Genomic DNA, 12,358 nt, shown 5'->3' on the forward strand with positions numbered 1-12,358 from the left:
CCATGAGCTTTATGCAAATTTAGTGACTCATTATCTAATATGAACTGGAGTAGTAAGCGATTTTTTTGTTATTTCTATAGAACAGCAGTTTAAACAGGAAAAAATGGTGTAAAGGGCAAAGATTGTTTAATGTATTATGATCCTACTTCAGATGTTGTTTTACTTGCCCTGAATTTAACGATGGATCTGGAGTCTTTTTTTTTTTTTTTTTTTTTTTTTTAATAAATGTGATTTATGCCTGGACTATCATGTTTTTAAGTACGTTCCCACAGACTCTTAACACTCATCTCCCAAAGGGTTGTATGCTGGGGTAGAGACTTGGCTGATACGTAGGTAAACGGTAAAAAGATTTTCCACCACAAATACTGATTTTTGGACTCGGTGATAAGGGAGTACTTGTTATTAGGTGGCTTACGTTGGCCAGCGCGGTGCGTGTTTTGGAGCAGTAAATAGGAGGGAGGAGCTGGACGAAGACCAGATGGGATCGAGGGGGCACTGTGTGTCCCGCGGAGCTGGCACCGCTGCACGCGCTGTTCTTTGCTCAGTCTTCCCCAGATCGCAGTGTTCAGCGGGCTGGAGTCGCAATCGCATTTTTATGTTAAATGAAAACTTGGCTCCGTTGAAGTCGTGTAATGCAGATTGCAAAAGCAGATTAAAGCGATAGTTGAGATTCAGTTGGATGTAGTACATCATTAGTTTGTACTACTTCAGGACGTGGCCAGGGCATGTTTTTTTAGTGTAGTTTCGTACTGTGAGACAGTTTTCTGAGTTTCGGGAAGGCTGTTAATCTCAGAATCGGGAGGATTTGCTCCTTTTTTGTTTGTTTTTTCCTCTATTTTCAGCCTTGGTATTGGATTTTGAATAGGTTGGAAAAAAAACATTTCTTTATGAACTACAATGTAACTTGCATTCCCTTATGGGATGACTTCCTTTCTGATCCATTTATCTCCATGTAGCATTTAATTTTCATCAGGGTTTAAAAAAGACAACTGACACTTTTTACAGTGTCTCTTCATTTTTCCATCCATCACCAGGATTTCATTGTAAAATTTATAAATCAAATCAATAAGCATTTTCCTAACAACAAGCTAAACAAATGAAAATGAGTGCTTATTCTGCTGGTCTCTGTATGCAAGGTGAATATATTACTTTTTTGCATTGTAAAATTAATTAAATTAAATGATGCCTTCCATATCTCGATTTTAAAGCTCCATCATTTTAGTTAATGCAGAATAAAGTTTAGACAAAGAAAAGCAAGTGCACAGTTGGATGTAATTTAAACCACATTTTGAAGACTGTGTTGGCTGAGTATGGATTATATTCCAGTATTGTTTTCAATAATAGTGTTACCATGGAAATTAATGCATATGCATGTCCAAGAACCCTCCACACACTGATGTACAGCTACAGTATGCTGAGAGACTTTTTATTATGTTAAATTAATTTTTTAATCTCTTAAGAACTTTTTCATCCACTTCCCTTAGATGTTTTCCTGTATATCCCATTATCACATCCCTGTCCCTCTCCCTGAACCCCCAAGATCCTATTATATGTTTCTTGGGCCCGTTAGTCATGCAAATATTGTGTAGATTATTTTCTTGAGGGGCTGGAGAAGAAAGGTGAACCTTTGACCAGAAGGGTGAAACCAAGGCTGCCTTATCCAGAGCTGGTTAAAATAGCTGAGTATAGACGTGCACAGAAACAACCAGCTTTCTGCAGCGGTAGTGACACAGCCGCTGGTCAGGGCTTCGGAGATGCTGGTGCTGTTGCAAACATCTTGTTTCCCCGCGGGTGCAAGTTGTTCCTGCTGGTCGCCGCTCTGCCGAGACTGCGAAACGTCAGGGTAGGAGGCTTTCTGTTGCCGTTCGCGCTCGCTAGCCTGCCGCTCGCGCCAGCGCCCAGCAGCGCGAGTGTGCCGGGCTGACGGGGGCCGGGGGTATTTGTCCGGTTCTGCTGCAGGGGACAGACAGCCCTTTTGGGAGTGCTCCACAAAGCTCGCTGGCATGCTAGGCTGTGCTGTTTTCCTGTTACAAATCTTAGGCTGAATGCTGAGTGTATTGGAGCTTTCTTAATTAGGCAAGCTCATCAGTCATACAGGTGCATTTAAAAAAAAAAAAAAAAAAAAAGGTCAGTAATCCTAAAATGCTGACTGCTGTGGTGCAGCAGGAGCTGTTTGCAGTAGTCCTAGGGGTTGTGTTTCTCTTGATGCTCTGCAGTATTACTTTCATTTTAACGCAAAGAGGAATCATCTTTGAGAGACTGTGGAGACAGGAATGGTGACTCAGTGAAAACGAACCATTAACTTCCTCACTCGAGAGAACCAGCTTTCCTATTCATTTTCTCTATCTGTTTTTATTTCACTTTCTAATTGAGATAATGACCTATCATTATGTGGCATCTGTAGTCCAAACAAGGGCAGTAGTAACTAAATATTTAGTTTATTAGTTATTAATAGTTATTATATAGAGTTATATATTAGATATATTATTAGTTATTAATATTTAGTTTATTAGCAGGTAATTTATTTGTTTTTGCTTTATCTTGGAAATGTTCAACAGGCTGGTAACTGCCTATTGGAAAACAGTACGAGGATTGTGGGTTTTTTTTCTTTATATATATAAACTCTAGTATGTCTGTGAACGTAATAATCCACAGTAGTTTGCAATAATAAAGGATAGTGTAAATACCAAAGTCTTACTTTTTACTAAGAGATTAATTGTAATTTTGTAGTCTGCTTATAAAATATTTCTGTTTAAAAACAAAACAAAACAATTAAACATTCAGGGTATTGTGGAATAAAGAGGTCTAAATTGTAGCCTGTTGGTCAAATCCAGTTCATGGCAGTGATTTGACTTTTTTTTTTTTTTTTTTTTTTTTTAATCCAGGTAGCTGGGGATTTATTTCAACATATATCTTGACAGTTTTAAGAAAGCAGCCTTTTCTATTGAATGCTGATGGACAGTTGATGGATCGAAGTACTACTTAGGGTTTTATATCCAGAAAAGGTGCTCTTTATAGATTATGGATGAGGATTATTGATATGTCTTCTCAGATATCCAGCTTAAGCAAAGAAAAAAATATTTAGCACATTCCATTCTGTTTAGGTTCTTAAGCTACATTTATTGTTGAGGAATCTGAGTGCATTCCTGTGGTTCATTAAGTGATTTGACTGTCATCTCTGTAACAGATTGTTAATCCATTACCCACCCTCTGAGGAAAATTGTGCTGTTCAATTATTTTTAAATTTTGTTTCTCTGTGAAGTGCTCTGAGCTGCTACTTGTGAAAATTGGGTCAAAGCAGAAACTTAGGCATGGACAAAGAATAAATGTAATAACAAAGCTACCAAGTGACTTCTCCTGTTATAATTTCTTTTTTTTCATTTGAACAGGATACGATTCTGGCAGAATTGCTTCAAATCAATAAAGAATATATAGTAGGATATCACGAGCATGATTCACTCCTGGACCATAAGGAGGAGGAGGAACTGACTGAAGAAGAAAGGAAGGCGGCATGGGCAGAGTATGAAGCTGAAAAGAAGGTAAAGCCGTCTATACCAGTTTTAAGCATATGAAACTAAGCTTTTCAGTTTTAAGTACAATTTACCTTTTCAGTAAGTTTTGTGAAAATTAGTTTTCTTATAGGCTTAAGAAATGGTTATATAAAGCAGACTTTGAGATGTGAAAAACTGGGACATCATGTCGTCTTTGCCATTTTGATGGTGGTCTTTTGTGTGTATTTTCTTTGTTACTTTCATTTGATTTAAAAGTTGCATTTTCCTTTTACACACAATTTTTCTGTTTCATAATAAAAGTGGACTGGTGTCCTGTGTAATACCTCACTTTCACAAGTTGAGGGAAGTTTCTAACTCTGTTGAAGATGTAAGCTTGATTTCGGACCTTTTTGCCACAGTCCAGCAAACATAAGCATCTGCCAGAAAAGGCCAAAAATTTTGCTTTTTTTCATCATTCCCTGTGTCCTATTTTCTTAGAAGAGATTTATGCTTACTGCTACCAAAAGTCAGAAATTACTGCATTTTAAAAAGTAGTGGGAACGGAAACTGGATGTTTAACAAAGATTTTATAACCTCTCCAAGAAGATAGCAGCTGATGGTAATGCAATTACTTTGATTTGAATTACGGCAAGGGAGGCAAAAAGTCAGAGGGAGCAGTCGCTACAGGAAGTAAAATGAACTCTGTTCTTTCGGAGGATAAAATCTTTTGTTTTCTTTTTGTTTTTAATGACTGGTAACTCAGATTTAAAAAATGAAAATCATTATCATATGTAAGCAGGCAAAGGAATCAAGAAAATCATAAATTGGCTACAGCTATCATACTGTCAAAGGAGAATAGTAACTTCTTGTAACTGGTACGATCAAGCACTTCTGCGGAGGATTTAACAGCAGAAAATTCCTGAAAAGGCCACGTTTGGTATTCGGATCTGATCAGTAATCTGAAAGGACAAAAAGTGGGTTAGATAAAATGCTGCTGAAGATATTGAGTGAACAGCTGACCGATACTGGGAGAAGACTTGTGAGGGAGAAGAAATAGGAAGGTATTGAAACAATACAGAATTTATTGGAAATTAGTATTGGAATAATAAGGAATAAGGCACTGAAATTGCCTTATGAGAAATCCCTATGGGATATAAGCTTTATATTCCTTCTAATGAATCTAGTAGATGCCTTAATGTGTATTTAAAAAGAAAACTTCTGTGCATACATATATGCACAATTTTAAAATTTCAGATACAGGGGAAAGTACAGCATATAAATACAGTGTACAGTATTTCTATATTGCATGTATACATTGGAACATTATTGTTTTCTGTTCCGAAAGCATACAGTGCCAGCAAAAATCACATCCGTTTTTTTTTGTTTGGAAGTTAATGCAAGGCTTTGCTAGCCAGCTATCTTTTTTAAGCATTTCCTTTCCCGTTATGCTCATCTGAATTAATTTGTGCTGATCACCTGTTTTGGGGGGTTTTGTTGTTGTTTTAAATAGATTTTTAAATAATTATGTTTATTTACTGGTTTTAATTCTAGTTTTTTTAATCAGATTTTTTTTGTCCAGAAAACAGTATAGTTTATAGTATAGAAAAGAATTTTAAGGAGCCTTCATTAACAAAATTCTGTTTATGGTATTTCTACTAAGGGTAGACTGATCCTGTTCTGCCAGTTTTTGAATGTTTGACTAATTTTTGGAAGACCTTTTTCTATTTTTGGTACATCTGTAACATTTTCAGTCTAGCCAAAACACGTAGTAATTATCCATTTCAGTTCTTCAGAATTTGATTAAAATCAGATATATCAAAATCAACATTGAATAGTGGGTTTGCAATTAAAAGATGCATCTTAAAAAATTTAAGGTGTATTAATAAAACTTGGTAGTTTATTGTCATAGTGTACCAAACAATTATAATTAAACTAAACTCCAGTATTAACTTAAGACCAGAGCTTAGGTTCCCCTGTGGTCAAAATGCCCTTTTGAATTCCGGTTTGGAAATGCGATTCATTATGCTGAGACAGGTTAGCCTTCACGTGCAATGTGCAGTCCTTGTATTCTTCTCCAAGGTCCGATTGATTTCTCTGTGCTAGTTCGTGGGTTATTATAGAAGAACACGAATTATAACAGATGTTCAAACATAAGTGCATTTTGTGTTTTTTAAGGGCCTGACTATGCGTTTCAACATGCCAACTGGGACCACTATGCTTCCCACAAATTTCAACTCTCAAACACCATATATTCCTTTCAATTTGGGAGCTCTGTCAGCAATGAGTAATCAGCAGCTGGAGGTAAGTAGTGAAGTTCAAATAGCATAACATGCCTATGTTGCTGTAAGCATGTGCTTATTATTCGGTCACAAATCAATAGTTAATGTCATTCTTAAATATCCTGATACTTATGAAATTGTCTCCTATTTTTAATAGTTAAATAAGTAGCTATAGGTCTCTCTGATTGAAATTTAATCAGTATGTATATATGTTGAAAGAGCTATACCTGTGTAGTCTCTCAGGATTCAAGATGATTAACTGCATCCTTTGCAGACATTGCCACATGTAGCTTTCTACCTTCATCTGCCTTCTCCCCAAGAAGGACTGGGAGAGAGGAAAGCGTGCTCGGTTCCTCAGTTATCTCAGGTCATGGCTTGCTGTCTTGGCTGAAGTAGCTGGGGACGTTCCTTTCTTAAAAGTGGCAAGGCTGTAAACGGCAGTAGCTGAGGCACAGTTGTCTTGTGCCACCTATTAGTGTCTGGAGAGGAGTCTGTGTTACAGAAATGAAGCCCTCTAACAAAGCAGGCAAATTCAGGGGTTCTTCTGTATTGAATATACCTTTTGAATAATATACCTCTATGATACATATATGCCAGCATTACATTAAAATAGATTGTAGTAATTTGAGCACGCAGAATGAGTTGAGGATGTAATGTCATCAAAATCAGCATCACAGAAAATTTGCCTGGCTATAAAAGTAGCACTCTTGTGATGATCTGAAAACCCCTGGGTAAACAAATAGTTTTTATAAATACCGTCTACTGTAAAATTTGGGAGACTTATGTATTCTGTTCAGTTACTTTATTCTCAAATTCAAATGTGTAGAAGTTACATTCCGTCTTGTTACCCAGATTCATTGATTTGTGCGAGTTGGGAGAAAAAAGTAATTAAAGTATAGGTGCGTAAGCTGAAGAAAGCTTGTAAAAGGCTGGCGAACAGATGTGTGCTTTGCATCTGTGCTTTATAATTAATTTCCTGGTGTTTTCTCAGGACCTCATTAATCAAGGAAGAGAGAAAGTTGTGGAAGCAACCAACAATGTAACTGCAGCAAGAATTCAGCCCCTTGAAGACATCATTTCAACTATAGTGAGTGAAATAGATATTTGTAGATTTGGACCAGGGTATGGAAAACTGTTAAGCATTATCGAGCAAAGAAATGACTATTGTGTATGCTCATTCAGCTAGTTAATTGTATTATTAATAAATATAATTTCCAATTCATGTTGACCTTTATCACTGCAGCTTGCTGTGACAATTAATGGCATCTAGATGTTGTAGAGCCTTGTAGGATTAGGAGCTTAGATCCATTATTATTTACCATGCACTGCAAATGCTGACTTCCAACAAGTAAGGGTAATAATTGTACTCAGACAGGAAGTACTTCCTATTTTTTCGTCCATACCTAGCTTTTTCGTACAGTTACATTTCTCCCTTTTTCCTAATAATCTGGAGATATATTATTTCAATTAGTAGTTGAAAGAGCTGATAACTCTTACTTCTCATTATGGGGAAGTATAATTTTACATTTACTGGAAATTTGGTTGTAGTTTATCTCTTGATGCAACTCTGAACAAAATGTGAAACTTCAATTATCATTACTCTTTTTCCTTTTCAGTGGAAAGAAAATGTAACACTTACAGAGAGCCAAGTGCAGGCCCTGGCCCTAAGCAGACAGGCAAGCCAGGAGCTTGACGTTAAGCGCCGAGAAGCCATCTATAATGATGTCCTTACTAAACAACAGATGGTAAAATATCTAAAATTTATTTGACCAACTCTCTGTGTTTGAATTGAGTTGCTGAATCGTTTATAAAATTAGGTGTATGTTTAGATGTATAAATATGTACTTACAGGACGTGTGTTTCATTGGGTCAGGTACTTGCCAACACTGTATATGGTGTAACATCAGGAGGTGCTGATTTCTGCAGTGCTTTGGATTGCATTGCTCAGCCTCATTGAGGGAGACTTCATGGGAAGTTCATTGCAAGAAGTAGTCATCAAAATTTTCTGTTCAAGTAGTTTGCTTGAAGGTCATGTGGCTTGAAGAGAAATCTAATTCCCAGAACTAAGCAAGCAACTCGCGAAACATGCCTCTGAGAGGGTATCGGTAATGGGTCTTTTAGTTTAGAATAATTTTGCAAAAGTTGCCCAGATTATGCCGATTGGAATTGGTTTTCTCCTTTGATGTTGGGAAAGCATACATTTAGTGACAATCAGCAGGCAGAACTTCTGAAGCGATGATAAATGGTACCTAACAAAAAATGCTGTAATTTATACCTGGGCGTAGTTTCGCGGTATAGTGCATGTTGCCTTAGCAACTTACCTGAGTGCTGCATGCGATACAATAGGCAAGTCCCTAAGAGAACTTAGCCCTCAATGGTGTTACTAAGTAGTTTCTACAGTAATCAGCTTGTGAATGCCATCGCATTAGTGATGGTGATAACAATAGTGCTTTCTCCTTCAGCCATGGTATCCCGAACAAATTGATTTTAACTCTGAACTTGATACTCGCAGCATTGAGACGGTCATGCACTTACAACAGCTCTACTTTCCCTTCACAGTTAATCAGTTGTGTTCAGAGGATACTTATGAACAGAAGACTACAGCAGCAGTACAATCAGCAGCAACAGCAGCAAATGTCTTACCAGCAAGCAGCAATGAGTCATCTCATGATGCCAAAGCCTCCCAATTTAATCATGAATCCTTCCAACTACCAACAGATAGATATGAGAGGAATGTATCAGTCAGTTTCTGGTGGTATGCAGCCCCCACCATTACAACGAGCACCACCCCCCATGAGAGGCAAAAATCCAGGGCCTTCCCAAGGGAAATCAATGTGATTTTGCACTAAAAGCTTAAAGGATTGTTAAAATCAGAGAAAGAACTTTTATTTTTTTAGGAATCAATGGCTTAACAGAACTCAACTGTAAAAAAAAAAAAAAAAAAAAAAGTAATAATAATAAATAGTTTGGTTGGTCCCCTTAAATGCCATGTTCCATATTAGTGTTTCAGCTTTGTTTAAATAGGACATAATGTTTTCCCTGTTGTCAGTGATGTTGCCTAGAATCTTCTTACATATGTTGAGTACAGGAGATAACAAGTTGTTTTCAGTGAAAACAAGTCCTCCCATAACAGTAGCAACTCCACAGGTTTCCTGTCTAAACTCCTATGCTTGCTTTTAGTAGCCATGAAGCTATCACCTGATTTGAGAAGCTTAGGAAGGACTACAGATCTGTATGTTTCAGTATACCATATGTGAATTGTACGCAGCTGAGTTCTTGATTAGAGTTGATTCCTCAAATTATGGAATACTTTTCTGCTTACCCATTTCTTGAAATTAGTGGGAATATTATAACAGAAATAGTCTAGTTTCCTTTAGACTGAGGTCTGGACTCATACTATATCATCTATGCTGAATAAAACACAAGAACTGAAAATTCTTTTTGAAGCAGAATTGAGTGCAATATTCTTAAATACTACTGCTCTGAAACTTCTGAGTCATGCAGTTATATAGAAACTGTGTATACAGCCTTAAATCATGACTTGGGGAAGATGATTGTTCTTCTCTAGTCTTCTGCCATTTTTTATTTTCAGTTTTATGTGATGGAATAACAACTGGTAATCTTAGAATTGGAGATGTTTTTCCTTCACACGCTAATTTACTCTATGCGGAGTCCAATACAAAGCACATTTCTGTTAACTCCTTAATGCTGGTGCTAGTGTCTTTTCCCATTGCCGGCAATGGGAGATGGGCCAAGAAATTTAAATTCCTGGTATTTTGGGGGTTAAAATAGTGATGGTGGCTAGGGTCAAACCCTGTTTTATAAACAACTTTAAAATGGCAGAACCATTGCTGATTTAAAATCAATACAAAGAAAGTGCTGTGTAGCAACTTCCAGAGCTGCCAGAATTGTGAAATAACTTTTCCTCTACTAGATAAGAGTTTTGGTTATCGTGCACTCCTCCCTGTTCCCTTTCGTTTGTGTGAGAACATAATTTAGTACAAAAAGAGTTTGATTTTTGGTTTCTTTATGTAGACCAGAGATAAAATTCTGGTTTATTATATATCATTAGCACTCTCTTTACCCACATTTTCTGTGCTTGTGAAGATCTAATTAAACACAAATAGGGCTTTTCTTTGAATATAGTTTGGTTGTTTCTTCAAAAAAAAAAAGTGTTTAGAATCTGGGGGTAAATGACAGGAACATTTGATGCAATGGTGTATTGAGTCTAGAGAACAGCTAGAGAATTCTTCAGAAAATAAGCGGATGGAGGGATTTTGCTGGACTCTTCTGGCTTGCTGACATGAACAAAAATTGTTTGGGTTTCTGGAACCTTTCTTGCAGGAGTTTGAGTTCTTGCCCTGAATGGACAAGTGTTTTTTGCATCTAAATATGCAGATCTTATGCGATATTTCATTTTGTGATTGAAACTTGGTTTGTGATCTGAACAGAGTTTGTTTGATCTGTTTTAAAACCAGCTAACAAAGTTGCTGTCTTGGAGTCTTTGTTACAAGGTACCACAAAAGACCCCCAGTCTGTTCTAGTGCTTTGCCAGCTCTGCAATTAAATTTGTTTAATTTTGGGGGAGGGGAGCAAAAGAGATGTGTTCACACTAGAAGAAATGAAAATAAGAGACTTTGAGACAAACATGTGAAGGCAAATGTACTCTGGGCAACTCTCACTGATATTCCTACGTGTCATGAATAAGAGAAATACCTTCTACCAAACCTGGGAATGTTCAATGGAGTTTTACAGTAACTCAAAGACTTAAATGTGGAAGTTTTAGGCAACATTTAAAGGCACATTTTTTTCATTCTGGACAGAACTATGGATAACAGAAGACTAATGCATAAGAAGAAATTGGAGATAAGCATTGAAATAAAACTTGGACCACTTTGCATACATGTTTCTCACTTGACATTTTAGCTGCATAACAATGTGCTTTGAGTATAACATCAAGCTTTAACAAATATTTAAAGACAGAACATACATCAATAAGATAATAAAAGGCTCATTTTTATATTTGTTTTAGATGTTTTAACTAGTTGAAATGGCTTAAGATGACAAATAAAAATGTTGCTTGTAATACAATTTTGCCTGCTAAATTCTCCACATTTTGTAACCTGTTTATTCCTTTGGATGTAAAGCGTTTTTGCTTAGTATTGTGATATTGTATATGTTTTGTCCCAGTTGTATAGTAATGTTTCAGTCCATCAACCAGCTTTGGCTGCTGAAATCATACAGCTGTGAAGACTTGCCTTTGTTTCTATTAGATGGCTTTTCAGTTCTGTATTAAATATCTTAAGTACTCTAGAAAAGGTGTCACCTCTTCCTATAAGGCTGTTTTGTAATATATATAAGGACTGGAAATGTGTTTTTAAAGAGAAGAAGCATTCAAGTATGATGATATACTATCTGTGTTTTCACCATTCAAAGTGCTGTTTAGTAGTTGAAACTTAAACTATTTAATATCTCATTTAATAAAGTGACCAAAATACATCAATGTGCCTTGTGCTACATTTGCAGTACAGTATTGCCTCTGCAGGGAGGCAGTCTGAGCAGCTTTGCTTTTGAGAATTGCTAACTTACGCTGGGCTGTTGGTTAAGCTCTCGTTTTGTCCACAGAGAAGTACGTGTTTCTGGATTTAGTCCTTAGTCTAGTTTAGGGAAAACAGTTGTGGGCCAGATTTTCAAATTGTATAAATTAATAATAGTTTCTGCAGCCAACCTGTCTGTCAAAAACGAGGAACAAGGATGTGTTGCCCAACAGTGAGAAATCATCATGCGCGGTGAAGCTGGTCTACTTGGTCAAACTCGAATAATCCACTACATATTTTAATCTCTTCTCTTTGTACTTTTTCCTTTCCTAGTTACCAAACCTGTTGGACAAAAAAAATCACCAAAATATCATGTGACAGTTGAGTTTCGGTGTTACCCCTACGCTTGTCCCTGGTATTTACCCTTTCGGGTGGATGCTGGCCAGCACCGCAGCCGCCTTACTGCATGAGATGGTCTCTGGTCTGGGTGGTACAGCTGGTCCTAAAATTAGCTGACCACATGCACATGCCATAGAAATCTCGTATAATGTGAAAATAATCAGTTCTTCAATGCCTGAATCGATTGAATTGTGTTGTCAGGGACAGTGTGAGCAAAGCCCCTTTAAATGCCTTTGTAGAGTGTTCGCTGCTGGAACTGATGCAAATCCTTCCTAGCGGTCGGAGGGAGACCCACGCGTCTCGGCGTTGCGCGTGAAGCTGGGGCGGTGTCCCTGGCCGAGTCCCCGTACGGGAACAACCCCGCAGGGTGCTCTAGGGCTGAATGGTGACGTTTTGATGCGTCTTGGTGGGGGGCAGTTGGGTGATGAATGAACACAGGATTGGTTTTGGTTTTTTTTCTTTAGAAAACTGATAATTTGGTCCTTAAAACCAGAACTATTTTGAGTGGGGTAAATAAAAGTAAATTTATCAGTTCAAGCAAGAGTGTGTTTTGGAATTGGGTGAATTCTCCATGCTCATGAAGGACAGGTGCCCGAAGCAGTCCCAGCTGGGGGTGGTTAGGAAAGGGCAGGTTTTGCAGCCTCAGCTGTGG

General features: G+C 37.4%; 1 protein-coding gene across 8 annotated transcripts in view; it reads left to right on the forward strand.

Annotated features, from left to right (window-relative positions):
- The window catches only part of ATRX (ATRX chromatin remodeler), a 94,965-nt gene extending 83,696 nt beyond the window's left edge, over positions 1–11,269 (forward strand). For 5 of the 8 annotated variants that reach the window (XM_067304335.1, XM_067304336.1, XM_067304338.1 and 2 more), the window contains 5 exons: positions 3,390–3,539; positions 5,667–5,792; positions 6,762–6,857; positions 7,387–7,515; positions 8,330–11,269. In XM_067304335.1, the coding sequence (XP_067160436.1) occupies positions 3,390–3,539; positions 5,667–5,792; positions 6,762–6,857; positions 7,387–7,515; positions 8,330–8,608 (780 nt within the window). In that variant the 3' untranslated portion in view covers positions 8,609–11,269. Of the gene's footprint in view, positions 1–2,885; positions 3,006–3,389; positions 3,540–4,287; positions 4,553–5,666; positions 5,793–6,761; positions 6,858–7,386; positions 7,516–8,329 lie in introns of those variants that run through there. The other 3 variants (XR_010885576.1, XR_010885577.1, XR_010885578.1) reach the window with 3 other exon arrangements.
- The last annotated feature ends 1,089 nt before the right edge of the window (positions 11,270–12,358 follow it).

This window comes from Apteryx mantelli, chromosome 13 (genome assembly GCF_036417845.1).
Source record: "Apteryx mantelli isolate bAptMan1 chromosome 13, bAptMan1.hap1, whole genome shotgun sequence".
Classification (NCBI taxonomy): Eukaryota; Metazoa; Chordata; class Aves; order Apterygiformes; family Apterygidae; genus Apteryx; species Apteryx mantelli.